The sequence below is a fragment of the Lepisosteus platostomus genome, chromosome 19 (genome assembly GCF_059453375.1).
Source record: "Lepisosteus platostomus isolate fLepPlt1 chromosome 19, fLepPlt1.hap1, whole genome shotgun sequence".
Lineage (NCBI taxonomy): Eukaryota > Metazoa > Chordata > Actinopteri > Semionotiformes > Lepisosteidae > Lepisosteus > Lepisosteus platostomus.
Genome location: NC_142629.1, coordinates 6,721,391 through 6,736,505, shown reverse-complemented (window position 1 = coordinate 6,736,505; position 15,115 = coordinate 6,721,391). Strand labels below are relative to the sequence as shown.

The 15,115-nt window shown below is 42.9% G+C and overlaps 1 protein-coding gene across 8 annotated transcripts in view; it reads right to left on the bottom strand.

The window, feature by feature from the left end:
- Positions 1-15,115, bottom strand: part of LOC148645028 (unconventional myosin-XV-like) — a 94,184-nt gene that overhangs the window by 52,780 nt on the left and 26,289 nt on the right. For all 8 annotated transcript variants that reach the window (XM_088612504.1, XM_088612505.1, XM_088612506.1 and 5 more), the window contains exons 2-14: positions 12,999-13,081; positions 11,754-11,817; positions 10,731-10,840; positions 9,990-10,064; positions 6,943-7,033; positions 5,105-5,208; positions 4,723-4,786; positions 4,293-4,406; positions 3,688-3,849; positions 3,322-3,435; positions 1,869-1,927; positions 1,608-1,731; positions 475-570 (exon numbers count right to left, since the gene is read on the bottom strand). In XM_088612504.1, the coding sequence (XP_088468630.1) occupies positions 475-570; positions 1,608-1,731; positions 1,869-1,927; positions 3,322-3,435; positions 3,688-3,849; positions 4,293-4,406; positions 4,723-4,786; positions 5,105-5,208; positions 6,943-7,033; positions 9,990-10,064; positions 10,731-10,840; positions 11,754-11,817; positions 12,999-13,081 (1,260 nt within the window). The remainder of the gene's footprint in view (positions 1-474; positions 571-1,607; positions 1,732-1,868; positions 1,928-3,321; positions 3,436-3,687; positions 3,850-4,292; positions 4,407-4,722; positions 4,787-5,104; positions 5,209-6,942; positions 7,034-9,989; positions 10,065-10,730; positions 10,841-11,753; positions 11,818-12,998; positions 13,082-15,115) is intronic.

Sequence of the window (15,115 nt, the reverse complement as noted above, 5' to 3'; positions counted from 1 at the left end):
TGCTCCAGTGTCAAACACCAACACAGTTCTTAAATGTTTGTTAGTAAAAAAATATTTCATCCCTCTTTTCCAATTTCTGGATTTTCTCTCCCAAAACATACGTAGTTAAGCCTTCCCAACCCGTTTAAGAAAAGCAGGAGATGGTTTTTCAAGTGGGGAGGGGAAAGCCGGGTAAGGCCATGCTGTAATGGTGCTGATGATGAAATCCAGCACTCGCAATTGGCCAGGATCATAGAGGACTACGTTCAGGCCCAGCATGTTTACGCCAGGGGCAAAGACTGTACTGCTAAATTTAAAGTTACTACAGCACTGCATTCGTTTTTTGGATTCTGGGGAATAAACTGTGAAATAAAAAGTCTAGGCACAACGCAGGCCTCAGACATGCAATGATACAAACTACAACCACGCCTGATGCGCTGCAGCCCCACTGTGAAGTACTGGGAGGGGCGATATTCTCCAGAACAGTCTGCTTACCTGCTCCTCCTTAAACACAATCCTATTGAAAAAGAACTGCAGGTACTCGTTTGCGTAATTGATGCACAGCTGCTCAAAGCTGTTGAAGGAGAGGTCCTATGAAAGGCAGGAAAAAAGGCTGCATAAATATATATATACACACACACACAAGTTCAGGGTACTGCACACAAGACAAAACACATGAAGCATGAATCAAAATGGGAAATGCTGAGCTATTTAGAGGCTACTGATGAAAAAGAAGGTTTGCATGTTCACACTTCATTTTTATCTTCTGGACAATGTAAGGAAGAATTTAAAAAGGCAAACAAAATCCTAGGATATAGAGTGACTCTCAATATGGAAAAAATATTGCTGAGGAATCTGTCCAGATTTCAGTTCCTGACAGGGTTTTTAGGCTTGAACAGAGAAGGCTACAAGCAGACCAGGTACACTACACGTACTCACAACCCAGCAGATGGCACGAACAATGAGGCACAAATCAGAGGGCACAAGTGGAAACTACAGTATGTGTAAGAGCACTTCTTTACCCAAAGGAGTGCAGCCATACGGAACAAGCTACCCAGCCATGTTCTTGATGCCGATACAGTATATTGGTTCTTTCAAAAAAGCAGGATGAGATCCATGGATCAATTAACTACTAACTGTCTGTGAAGAGATTGATGTTTGCCCGTTATGACTTCCGACACGTAGGGGCAGCAATATCCTGTTGCTGTTTCCGTAACATGAGTTTTTTTTACGGGGCAGGGTTGTTAGCCTTGTGCCGAAACTCCAACATGGAGGACCTGCTGCCCAATGTGGGACCCGAACCCACTACTCTGAGATGATGAGTCTCATGCTTTGACAACAAATGTATCCTAATATAGTCCCATTCATTCTAAAGATTCCCACCAGAGCGCCGTCAAGGGTTTAAAAAAGCATAGGAAGACACAATTCCAACTTAAAGGCAATACACAAAGGAGAGTCAAAAAGAAATGTTTTCAAAGAACCTAGTATTACAGCATTTCTAATACTGAATGAGAAGGAGTCCTAGAAAGAGGAGCTTAGCAGCTACAAATCTCCACTGAATTTTATTTTTTTCTTAGAACGACGTGATTCCTCCATCATGACTCGGCAGGAATCACTCTTTTTTTTACCTCAAATCCATAAATGTCGAGAATGGAAATAGAGAGGGCTTCATTCCTTGGGTAAACCAGCTTGTTTATCCTGTCTGTGAGCCAGCTGAACAGAAGGGAGTACAGGATCTTGGCAATTGCATCTCTAGGGATTGGAGAGAGAAGCGTTCTTAAAACGGGGGCATTTTAAACACCGGCTGTAGATGAGATGTGTTCTTGGAAGGTCAGCTCTGCTTATGGGTTGTACTATGTACTATTTCGAAACAATTGAAAACAAGTTACCTGGCATCAACTGCACTTTCCACAGTGAGAGGAGTGAATATTTTCTCCCTCATGGTTTCCTGAAAGAAACACAATCTGTGTTTAACAGGTATCTTTTTATTTTAGATGATGACAGGGAAAAATGGCTGATGCATTAAAATGATATTTCACTCTATGTTTAACAACAGAGACAACAGGCCTCAGGCTGAGCAAAGACAAAGTTCTATATTAATTGTTATTAGCACAGAAGAGGCAAATGTGTTTCAAGTAACAGAAGCCCTTAAAATGAACAAATATTCAAGGACTGATGGTATGCTGCCTGTTACACTAAAGGAATCGAGAAACGTTTTCATCGGCTGTTAAAACTCTCTGAAGTGACTGAAGTGAAGGGCAGGACAGGTCAGCAGTGCACTATCCTTAAAACTGTGGGAAGAACACAGATAAGAACACAGAATCTGACTGACCAAGGAGACCATCTTTGACGTTAGTCTTCACTACCTTTTTAATCTCCAGTTCCAGAAGATGCCTAATGAATCTCTCATGGCTTTCTGACTAAGTAGACCTTTGTACTGAGGACCACAGCCATGTTGCCCACGTGCTCCTTCAAAGTTTTCTAGCTATGGAGGAATCTGCTGAAATCGGAAGCCGCGTGGTTTGGGCTAGTGTGTCATCGGGATCATTATGGTCTCCTTAGCCAATCAGGTTCTGTGTCACTGTGATGTAATGATAAGGCTTGCTGGCAACTGCTCTGTTTGGGTGTTAATGTCTCAGAGGCCCAGGATAACCCCTTACTGGATTACAGCCGTTTCCATAGCACTGTAACCTGCTATAATTAGCTCCTCTGGTTATTCAACCCCGTGGACGCAGAGCTTATATGCATCATTTGAGGTTTTGTTTGGCCCCATTGTTGCTGTTGTTTGGTGGACAAATTGAAATGTATCAGCTGTTGAATTTGTTTCAAGTTTCACAAGGACAGCACAGAAAATGACATATACTACACTGACAGACCGATAAGGTCTGGAACAGGGCCAGAACATGACAGCTCTTCACAGCTTCACAATTTGCCGCAGTTCATACAGACTTTGAAATACCTTCTGATAAATACAAAGTGCTGTTAGTTTACAATTCTAACCTCAACAAGAGCAAACAAAAATGGGTTACTGGAAATAAAAATGTTGTAAAGAAGAGGGCTTGTATTCACTCCAATTCAAGAAACCTATAACTTCTACTGTGGATTGTGGCCTGAATTCTAAGATCAGAATCTTGAAAAACATCTGGAAAAATTCCATAGCAATTGATGTTACCAACGCCAGTTGAATTCTTGAGTGAAAAAGGTAGTTATACACTACACTTACCCTCATCTGAAAGACAAAGGGCTTGTACAGTAGCAGAACATTTCACAGCCCCCTGACATTTCCTCAAATGAAGGATGAGACATCATGGAATCGCCCCTTCTGCCAGAATCCATCCTTACCATCATTTTGTAGGTTATGGACTTCTGCAGCCCCTCTGGAGAGATCTGGAGAAGTTCCGCCACCACCCGGATCTCCTGGGCACTCACCACTGATGCTACCTCCTGGGAATCTGTCTGTGGAAGAAGACAGCTGTCACAGCTCTGTTTTCAATCAAGATACTGTTTCTTCATTGGACAAATGGGCTGACATTGGTGGAATTGAAAGAAAACACTACGAGGAGGATCCATTAACCATTATGCAGCCAAATGCACGAACTGTTCTCCATCTACATCCTCGTAAACTGAATAAGAGCACTTGAAAAATCATTCTAGGAATGCAGAGATTCCATTTCTGAAAAAGAAAACTCTTTGCTGGGTTCATTGTACCTCGTATTTTTCGAAGTACACGTTTCCCAGGTGCAGGATGGAAGACAGGACCCTGAAGATGCTGTTCTGGTCTTCGATACTGAAGCTCAGAATTTCCATGGCGCTGAGGAGCCTCCGGAAGTCCTCACCATCACTCTTTCCAGGGATTTCACAGTAGCCACCCTGCAGGAAAAGAAACCCACCAAGAAGCCCAATGTCTGGACGGCCGGAATGGAGTTCAAAGGCCAGATCTATCGTGTTATTAAGCCCAGACGAAAAAGACTGATTAACACTATAAACTAAAACCAACACCTCAGAGATGTGAAACTGTGCTCTGCATCTCTGCAAGAGTTTTTTTTTACAATTTTACAAGTCTTTAGAAGTGAGGTGCAGCTTGCGTCCGTTGGTGTGTAAATACCAGCTAGCGCCATTACAAATTAAAAAGCCTCCCTTTCATTGATTAGAGCTAAGCTTCACATAGGTTCAACCGATTATTTACATAAATCAATCGATTTCACTGGGTTGGGTGCGTCTCTGGGTCTGGGTTAATGAATGTTGGGATTCCTTATAGAACAGGAGTCAAGAAGGTATAAAAGTGGAGTAAGTTCATGGACCGCTGTGTCTACCTGGTTGAGGTAATAGTACGTCTCTGCCTCCTGAAGGTAGAATCTCTGTTTCTGTTCGGCAGAAAGGCCCGCAAGCATCTCGTAAAAAATGTGATAGTTCCGCTCATTTTTGGCCTGCGAAACAACAATACAATAAAAATACAGAAATTACAATAAAAAATATCCTCAGGTTCTATGATTAAAACGCTGCACCAGCTGACTACAAATATACCCTTTGTGGAGTTTCTTTTTTTACCTGGGCTGAAGTCAACAATTCACCTGTACACGAATACATTTATTATCCGAAAGAAATCCAGCTCTAGTACTCTCCTGAATCAGGAAAACTGTCTTTTAATTTATTCGAGTTCTCACATGAGTCTAAGTGGTGGAGTCACTGCTGCCTCATACTTCAAAGGTTCTGAGAAGAATAAGTACTGTGAGTAATTCTCACCTGAAATACAATCCTGGACTTCTCAAGTAGATACTGAGAGGTTATGGCACCACTGATCACACCCCTGTATTAAATAATGCAGACAATTGTGTTTATAAATGAGTGCCAAAGAGCACCTCATTACGACACCTTAACAAGTTACGGTAAATAAAAACTGTACACTCTTGTTTGTAAAAACCATTCAGCTCAATACAGTACATTAGAACAATGGCCTTTTTCTTTGTGTGCACTTATGTGCCACTTGTTTCCACATGGATGGGAAATCCTTGTAAATGTTTCAAAGTTGATGTTACACTGTATTTGCTATAACCGGTAATGGCGATAAATAATAATTAAAAAAAAAACATTTTGCACGAACGCAAGAAAAAAATTGTCCACTTACTCTTCCAAAAAGATTTCCACATATTTCCCAAACCTGCTTGAATTATCATTCTTGACAGTTTTGGCATTTCCGAAAGATTCCAAAAGAGGAGTTGCTTCAAGGATCTATGACAGAAAGGTGGGAAAAACAGAATGTTCTGGTTTTGAATGGCACCATCAAGGACTCTCTCTGGAGTAGAAGACCACTGATTCTGGAACTATATTTTTATAGTCCATCTGAAAAGTAGCAAAGCAATTTCAAATATTTCACACTTCACACAGGATGATGTAAATGTGTGGAAAAGTTCTTAAAATACAGGCCTAATGCACATGTTTTAAAAATGGCAATTTTAAAAGAAATCTAGTGTTAATCAGGTCTGTCAAAAACACAGAGCTCTATGACAAGCATGGCATATCTTTAAACTCAGTATTAGAAAGTTTTAAAAAAGACTACAAATCACACAACTCCATGCATTTCGCTGCAATGCATGTGCTTGTTTCCAATCCAGTACAGCACTGAAACTGTAGGGTCATGCTATGTACTACAGTATGTGCACACAATCAAACAGACACAGTACCTCAATCTGTGGTATTGCAGATCAAGGGTAATCCAAATGAAAATATGTGAAAAAAAAACAAAATCATGTAAACATCTATCTAAGCTGAAGCAGATTTCAAATACACCAACTTGTTTTACAAAAGTGGTGTGTTCCTTGGAAATTGTTTAAGAGAAAATTTGTGATATGAATGTTAACTATTGATTAAAGGCAGTATTTAGAAAAATGCAACCTAAGATAAAACATTGTGTATTGATAAGAAGGTAAATAAAGAGTATACATACCGGTATTTATTACAACAGACAATAATAGTTAAAACAAGCATAATGGAACAAAGGACCAAGAAGAGAAACACTGGTTATCTGACTTTAACAGGGATGACTTATTCAATGCTAGAATTTGACAGGTGAGGTTCTGAGCCATGTGACTGAGGATGTACAGAGGGAGGGACAATGGGAGGTTAAACTCACTAGTGATAGGCTGTTTGAGGGATGACGGGCAGATTTGACAATATATATGGGACTTGGTACGCTTTCACTGTAGCAGAAAGTCATTTCACATAACGAATAAAGAGAGCATTCATTTTTTCAAATGCATTAATGCGAACATTCATGTCAGTGTTTGACTTCAGGAAGACAAGTCCTGCTTCAGGAACACATTTACACTTCACGTTATTCCACTGTGTAAGCCTGTGGACACACTCCAATCTACATAGGGGTCTGAGCCCATTACAATTGATGATGGCTTGAATGGTGCCTTGAAGAGACTTTTCTGTAACACAATCTTAATAGATGCAAAAAAAACTGCTGTTCAAAAGCCCAACCACCAGCTACCACTGAAGCCCTTTATATGCCAAAAAGACTTAATTATACCCATTTATGCAAATATGACACTTAACCAGTCACCAACTAACAAATAATTACAAAATTCATCTCTAGTGTGGCAATTTACAAGTATTAGAGGCTTAATTCAGTGCCTACTGACAGGTTGTCTGGAATTGTCTTTGCGAAACAAAGGCTCAATTTACATCTCTTGAGATTCTAGTAAAAAGTGAAATGAGTACAGGTATCTAATGTTGCACACTTCCACATTCCGAAAACATTACTTGGTGTCCTAGCATGAACATCTTTATGAAATGGAAGCTTTCTGAGCTGCTTTCATTTGAAAATTTGAAATGTCTTGCCAGTTTTGCAAGATCTGCCAATGAAAGTACATCTACATTCAAAATGTCTGATCAAAAGTCCATGTCTTTATAATGTTCGCATTGGGCACATTTTACATGCCCGGTCAGGACCGTTCATACCTGCTGTGTGATGTTTCGTTTGTGATGAATCGCTGCTAGGTATCGCAGGACAAGCTTTGTGGCTTCTGTCTTGCCGGATCCACTTTCTCCACTGGAATAAAAAACAACCCACCTGCATCACACAAAATCCCATTGCACTGTCTGTGTAAACACACTGGCCTGCACATGGGTGGAGTGACTAAGGATCTGTGCCTGTGGCTGGAAGGTTGCCGGTTCAAATCCCGCAGCCGGCAGAGGAATCCTACTCCGTTGGGCCCCTGAGCAAGGTTCCCGGTTCTGCTGGAGGAAGAGGGCAAGGGGCTCTGTCCAGCTGTGCAGGAGGAAGAGGACGAGGGGCTGTCTGTCCAGCTGTGCTGGAGGAAGAGGGCGAGGGGCTGTCTCTCCAGCTGTGTAGGAAGAAGAGGACGAGGGACTGTCTGTCCAGCTGTGCAGGAAGAAGAGGGCGAGGGACTGTCTGTCCAGCTGTGCTAGAGGAAGAGGATGAGGGGCTGTCTGTCCAGCTGTACTGGAGGAAGAGGACGAGGAGCTGTCTGTCCAGCTGTGCTGGAGGAAGAGGGCGAGGGGCTGTCTGTCCAGCTGTGCTGGAGGAAGAAGACGAGGGGCTGTCTGTCCAGCTGTGCTGGAGGAAGAGGACGAGGGGCTGTCTGTCCAGCTGTGCTGGAGGAAGAGGATGAGGGGCTGTCTGTCCAGCTGTACTGGAGGAAGAGGGCGAGGGGCTGTCTGTCCAGCTGTGCTGGAGGAAGAGGATGAGGGGCTGTCTGTCCAGCTGTGCTGGAGGAACAGGACGAGGGACTGTCTCTCCAGCTGTGCTGGAGGAAGAGGATGAGGGGCTGTCTGTCCAGCTGTACTGGAGGAAGAGGACGAGGAGCTGTCTGTCCAGCTGTGCTGGAGGAAGAGGGCGAGGAGCTGTCTGTCCAGCTGTGCAGGAAGAAGAGGGCGAGGGACTGTCTCTCCAGCTGTGCTGGAGGAAGAGGGCGAGGGACTGTCTGTCCAGCTGTGCTGGAGGAAGAGGGCGAGGGGCTGTCTCTCCAGCTGTGCAGGAAGAAGAGGGCGAGGGACTGTCTGTCCAGCTGTGCTGGAGGAAGAGGGCGAGGGACTGTCTGTCCAGCTGTGCTGGAGGAAGAGGGCGAGGGGCTGTCTCTCCAACTGTGCAGGAAGAAGAGGGCGAGGGACTGTCTCTCCAGCTGTGCTGGAGGAAGAGGGCGAGGGACTGTCTGTCCAGCTGTGCTGGAGAAAGAGGGCGAGGGACTGTCTGTCCAGCTGTGCTGGAGGAAGAGGATGAGGGGCTGTCTGTCCAGCTGTACTGGAGGAAGAGGACGAGGGGCTGTCTGTCCAGCTGTGCTGGAGGAAGAGGGCGAGGGGCTGTCTCTCCAGCTGTGTAGGAAGATGAGGATGAGGGACTGTCTGTCCAGCTGTGCTGGAGGAAGAGGGCGAGGGACTGTCTGTCCAGCTGTGTTGGAGGAAGAGGGCGAAGGACTGTCTGTCCAGCTGTGCTGGAGGAAGAGGGCGAGGGACTGTCTCTCCAGCTGTGTAGGAAGAAGAGGACGAGGGACTGTCTGTCCAGCTGTGCTGGAGGAAGAGGGCGAGGGACTGTCTGTCCAGCTGTGCTGGAGGAAGAGGGCGAGGGACTGTCTGTCCAGCTGTGCTGGAGGAAGAGGGCGAGGGACTGTCTGTCTGACAAGTCTCCACTGCAGGGACAGAGAAGGACCTAGGCAGGAGGTGAGGACCTGCAGACTCTGAGGTATTAGTTGCTGTGAGAAAGTTTTTAAATGAGCAATTAAATGCTAGTTATGGTGGCTGTGAGACAGTGAGAGTGACAGTGAAAGAAATAATGAATGTTCAGGCAGGTCCGTATTTACAGTAGCTCACCTGGTAGGGGTGAGGCCTGTCTCTCACTGTATTTTGTTGTTAAGTGCTTTGTAATGTTTCTACATAAAAGGCACTAAACAAACTATTATTGAAAACACTTTAGGGACTGCAATTAGTGTTTATAAACAATTTAGACTAACTTTTATTATGTAAGTACTATATAAACAATATGAAAACAGTTAAGGCCCTTCTGAACTGCAAGGTATTCTTCTAGCTCTGTTGACTGTTTTAGAATGGAAAAAGTAACAAGAGCATAAAACTAATTTCTCTTAAATATAAGAAGAAATCTGCTGTATCATGACATTTTTATTGTACATCTGAGGAGAAGATGGTTCTCGCAGTGCCTCGGATGTTTTAGGTCATTCTATACATCTGTCACAGCTGTGATTGATAATTTTCCTGTTTCCCTTTCAACATCAGACAGAGATGTGAAATTCAACTCTGGAATGCAAGTATCACGCCAGCCTGCCTGAAGTTACAAAGGATTTATTTCATAGAGTGATGTGATCTCACTGTGGGAACAAGCTTGGCAGCAATACTGGGATTCTTTTCTTACACATATCTCCTGTAACTGAAGGTCTGAAGAATTCCAGCAATTTACCAGCAGTGGAAAGCAAGACCAACTGACCTGGACTTTACAGAGTGTTTGTAAAACACTGGAAAACGTAACTGATTAAACGCAGTACCTGACACCTACATTGAAAGCTGGCCCCTTTTCTCTGTTAGAACTGGCTTTTGCAACAATGGTGTATTTGTATAAATACTAAGGCTGACAAAACTTTACATTGCTTTGGAAATAAGCTAATCTTCGGCTTTTTAATGGGTCCTATTTCCAATATTTCAAATGGGGAAGTGTTGTTTGTTAAAACAAAAACTCCCATAGCAGCTCATACTAATGTATTGAACGTTAAAGCTCACAGACTGATTCTCTGATAGACAGTGGCCACAATGTGCGTCACAAAGAGGCATTAGTTGAACCAGGCTACACTGGCAAAGATTAGAACACAGAAACCACGGCTAGCAAGAAACCTGCCAGGAAAGGAGTTAAAATTCTTAACTTGTCCACAAAAAGGTGGGACTGATCACATGTTAAAACAAAAGTTCATCAGCAATACAGAAAGAGCTCTACAGCAAAAAGACAAGACCTCTGATCTACTAGCAACACAAATGCGACCCACCTGATAATAATGCACTGGTTCTGTTTGGCATCCATCATTTTCGTGTAAGAAACATTTGCAATCGCAAAAAGATGTCTAGAAAAGAAATACAATGCTCTTCATCAAAGCAATTAAACGATAATGTAAATTACATGACTTTACACAGTATGTATATCAACAGATTATTTCATAAAGTATGCTAGACTGTAATGGCTTGTTACGTATACCGTATATGTACACCTACTGATAATATATTTGTCACACTTGCCTATTGTTTAATAATTGCAAATATTATTGAAACTTTTTCATTTCAGTGAATGGATTACAGTCTAGAAGTGAACTGACACTACTCTTCTAATAAGTTCTAGCACTGCTGGATTGACAGCATGTGGTTTATTGGGTATTATTTCCATGTCAACATTTGTTGAGTCCTGTGCGGCCTTGTAACACTCACCCTGTTTTACATACATCTCCTGTTACCTTACATGTAATATGGCCTTCAATCCATAAACCTCCCCATGCCTAGCTCCATTGCAATTTGTTAGTGGAAATATGAGAATCTCGTATATATCAGAGTGCTTCAGAAAAGTAATTACTCAAAGTGTAAAGTGCCCAGGAAAATCCGTTTTACAGTGGAACTGAAAGCTTTGGCCAAAACCATATGATTAACAGCACATTTTTAAAAATGTAATAGCAACGGGACTACACAAACACAGACTGCTGTTAATACTGTAAGGGTTCTCTTTCCATAGTGACACTCACGGTGGATTCTCTCCCAGTGCCCGTCCCTCATACTGCAACACCACGTCGGTCCCATAGATATTAAACATCTTATAGGGGTTCACAGAGACTAGGATACTGCCAATGTACGTCTGCAAAAAAGGCAAAAGAATGGCACTTTAATAATTAATAATAATAATTGCTTACACTTATATAGAGCTTTTCTGGACACTCCACTCAAAACGCTTTACAGGTAATGGGGATCCCCTCCACCACCACCAATGTGCAGCCCCCACCTGGATGATGCGACGGCAGCCATAGTGCGCCAGAACGCTCCCCACACACCAGCTCTCAGTGGGGAGGAGAGCAGAGCTAGAAGCCAGTTCAGAGATGGGGATTATTAGGAGGCCATGATCGGTAAGGGCCAATGGGAAATTTGGCCAGGACGCCGGGGTTACACCCCTACCCTTTTCGAGAAATGCCCTGGGATTTTTAATGACCACAGAGAGTCAGGACTTCGGTTTTCCGTCTCATCCGAAGGACGGCGCCTGTTTACAGCATAGTGTCCCCGTCACTATACTGGGGCATTAGGACCCACATGGGTGAGCGCCCCCTGCTGGCCACACTAACACCTCTTCCAGCAGCAACCTTAGTTTTTCCCAGGAGGTCTCTCATCCAGGAACTGGCCAGGCTCACACCTGCTTAGCTTCAGTGGGCTGCCAGTTGTGAGTTGCAGAGTGATATGGCTGCTGGCTGCTGCCACTTTAGAGATGTTGCTAACTTATACAACTCAACCAGAGCAATTGTATGGGAAACATCTGCTTCACTATGTGTTGATGTGCACTTACAAACATAAAACCTAAGAAGAGTTTTATGTAGTACCATTAAGACACTGTAAAATAAGAAAAAAGAAATTGTTCCTGAGCAGACAAACAGTGCGTTTAGAACAGCTGTTTTAAAAAAGACTTGTCACCTTCGTACTGCTAGTTAAAATCTTGCTGCCACTGTGGAAGACATGCAATGACATATTACACCTTTTTCATAGGATACAGTCAGCCCACTTACATAAATCAATTCTCGATTGAACCTTTTCTTCAGGTTATATAGCACAGTGCCTTCATGGAGCTCCCTGCAAAAAATGTAAGAATTTGTTCATTACTGTTCACTAATTGAGGAAGAAAGCATAACATGCACATGATGCAATGCTTTAAACTGCAACGTCAAAAATGCATACTTTAGTCCAGTCTAGAGACTAGAAATAGAAATGTTTCTTGCTGGATTTTGCTATCCTGTCAAGATAACCACAGATAATCCTGAGCTGTGTATTGGTGGGGAGCTGGCCACTGCAATAGGAGTTCTTTCTCATGTGGTACAAGAGTTAATAATGAGATGAACTACAATAAACCTGCCCCCTTCCAATCTTTAAGGATCCAATTAGTAATGATCAGGACTGGATAGGACTGATTGGCTTCAGTAACCAGTAATACCCAGTGAGCACAATCTGGGTAATTTAGCCCGTACTGGAAAGTAACAAAATCCTAGAAGTTCCACAATCTAAGCGATCGGAGTGCAGTAATAATTCTTCTTCTTCTTCTTTTTCACAGCCTTAGTCCCAGACTGTCCTGGGGTCAGCTGCTTTGGTTGCTCTTCTCCACTTGTCTCTGTCGAGCACATCTTCCTCACTCACTTCACATACCTCCATATCTTTTCTCACACAATCTATCCATCTCTTTCTAGGCCTGCCTCTTCCTCTGTTACCTTCCACCTCAAATTCCATTACCCTCTTTGTTACTTCCTCAACGTCCCTCCTCATGATATGTCCAGTGCAGTAATAATTAATAATAATAATTGCTTACACTTATATAGCGCTTTTCTGGACATTCCACTCAAAGCGCTTTACAGGTAATGGGGACTCCCCTCCACCACCACCAATGTGCAGCATCCACCTGGATGATGCGACGGCAGCCATAGTGCGCCAGAACGCTCACCACACATCAGCTATCAGTGGGGAGGAGAGCAGAGTAATGTAGCCAATTCATAGAGCAGTGTTTGTACAGAATTACACAAAATGGATTACTAGTTCTGTGTAAATCTAGCCCCAGATAAAATCCAGCTTTTAACCTGTAGACCAGTTTTTGAAATCATTGGGTAGGTGCAGCGAGCCTCTGGCCAATAGAGAAAACGTCCGTCAGGCAATGTGTGTAGAAGGTACTGCAGCTAAGACTGATTTAAACTGAGGGCTCAATTGATTTGAGCCCTAAAACAAAGCCATTTCAAAGTGCTGCCACATGTGATTTAAATAATACTTACTCCAGCTGGGTCATATCCTCCACCCCATCTTCTTCATCCTGTTCCCGATACCGCATGGAGGGAAGGGTTCGAATGGAGTACATCTGCATTCAAATAGGAATAAACTGTGTTCTGTATTTCTTGACTCATTTGCACTAACCAGAGACCATTTAAGTTCTTTATAATGCTACAAGAACAAAGGTCAGATATATAATATTTAATCAAAACCCTCACAAACGTCAAACCGAGTGTGGCAGGCAGCAGATCTAATCACCACCCAAGAGGAGGAAACTGTCAATCTTTATCATTAAGATGCCCGACAGCTGTGTTCCCTGTAGCTGGTGTGTTTGTGCTGTAGCAGGACAAAGGGAGAAACAAGATGCACCAGAGGTCCGAAAGACAGAGACCCAAGCCATAAGAGACCACTAGACAAACAAACCAAAGAGAAGATGCTTATAGGATGAAAAGCCACTTGAGCCTTTTTTTAAAAACATTGGTTTCTAGGGAGAAACAATGAGGTTGTGCCATTGAACCTGAAACTTTGTTGTACTGTCTCCAGCCAGTACCACCGAGCTTAAACTGCTTCAACACCGACGCCGGTGATGTTTAAATGTACAGCCAGGACAAGCAGACCATCCTCAAACATTTGTAAAGAACCACTTAGTGACATATCTTAGAGCCCATAAATGGGCCTCAACTGGTTGGACATCCCTCTTGTCAACCATATGCTGAGCATCCAAAGAAACATATCCCTCATAACTGCAGTACATTTCACAAAGACACATCAACAAAATCTCGACATATTAGTGACCAGACACAATGGATATAAATTGATTGTACTGATTAACTCTTGCCATCATCAAGGTTGTTTAACAGGGTGTATACTGTGAAAGTCACGGGTACGTCTGGTCACTATTGGAAACAATATGATCTTTACCAGCAACCTGTAATTATGCATCCTGTAATCATCTGCAACCTGCAATTAAGTTGTAGATGCTGTCTTTTGGAATCCTGTCCTGTTCCTCTTGTAGAGTCTGGACAAGCGTTTGAGTGACCAGTGACCCCTAGAAGCTGGGACAATGGGATCAGGCATAGGGGCTAAGGTCTGGCAGGTAGGGCATTCACAGATTGACTGTCACGTTCTCATAAGCAAGCTGGTGTTATATGAGCAGCACACGGTGCCCTGCTAAGATGTTGTCACGTCAGGATGAGCCAGCAGGAAGGGCAACAGGTGAGGTCTGAGGACTTGATCAATGTAGCGCCAAGTACTCAGGTTGCCATCAATCATTTCTTGTGACCTGCCAAATCCACTTCATTTGCGATGCAGTGAATTTGGCAGAGAGAAAACAATCACGAAATTGGAGCATGCTGATTTGGAGATTTAGCAAGGGGCAGTGACTCATGGTCTGCCAGAACGGGGCCTATTAAGGACAGACTACATATGCTGTAACATGCTGTAGAAAGTCTGACTTAGTCCAGCCTCCAACATACTGATCACAGGAATGCATTGTGCTCTTGATACGCTGGGCATATTGGTTACTTCTTTCATATTGTGGTCTTCTTTCATGATTTTCAGCAGGGTTAAAATTCAGAAGGATACCTGTATATCACCCCATCACCTGTGCCCAATCACCTCTTTCACTAATTAGGTGATCACTTAAGTGTATGTCAGTCATGAATGAGTAGGTAATCAAAATGGTGCCAAAAACATTGAATTAATATCCAAAATCCATGTCTTATTTGTCTAAGAACATGCTTGCATAAAGTGAGAACTTTCTTCTTATACTCAGTTTATACATATATTTTAAATGCTTCATCTTTAAAAATAGCAAAGTTCCTTAGGAATTGAACACATCAATTATTACTGAAAACTATTACATTTCTGCAATATGTAGAATCTTTATGATGTAATAAATCATGTAAACAAATCACGTACCATCTGGTTAATTTCTCTGATTCCAAAGCTTTCATTAAAAAAAAACATGAACAAATAAACGCAGTACAATACAGAAACCCTCTTCCTGGCTTTTTTGGTCTCAGGTTTTGATTAAAAGCTCTCTCTTCCTTGACGTCACAAATAAGCAGCCCCTGCGTGTTTGAGACTGTCAGTGATAGTGCTCATGGCTCATGGAATTAAT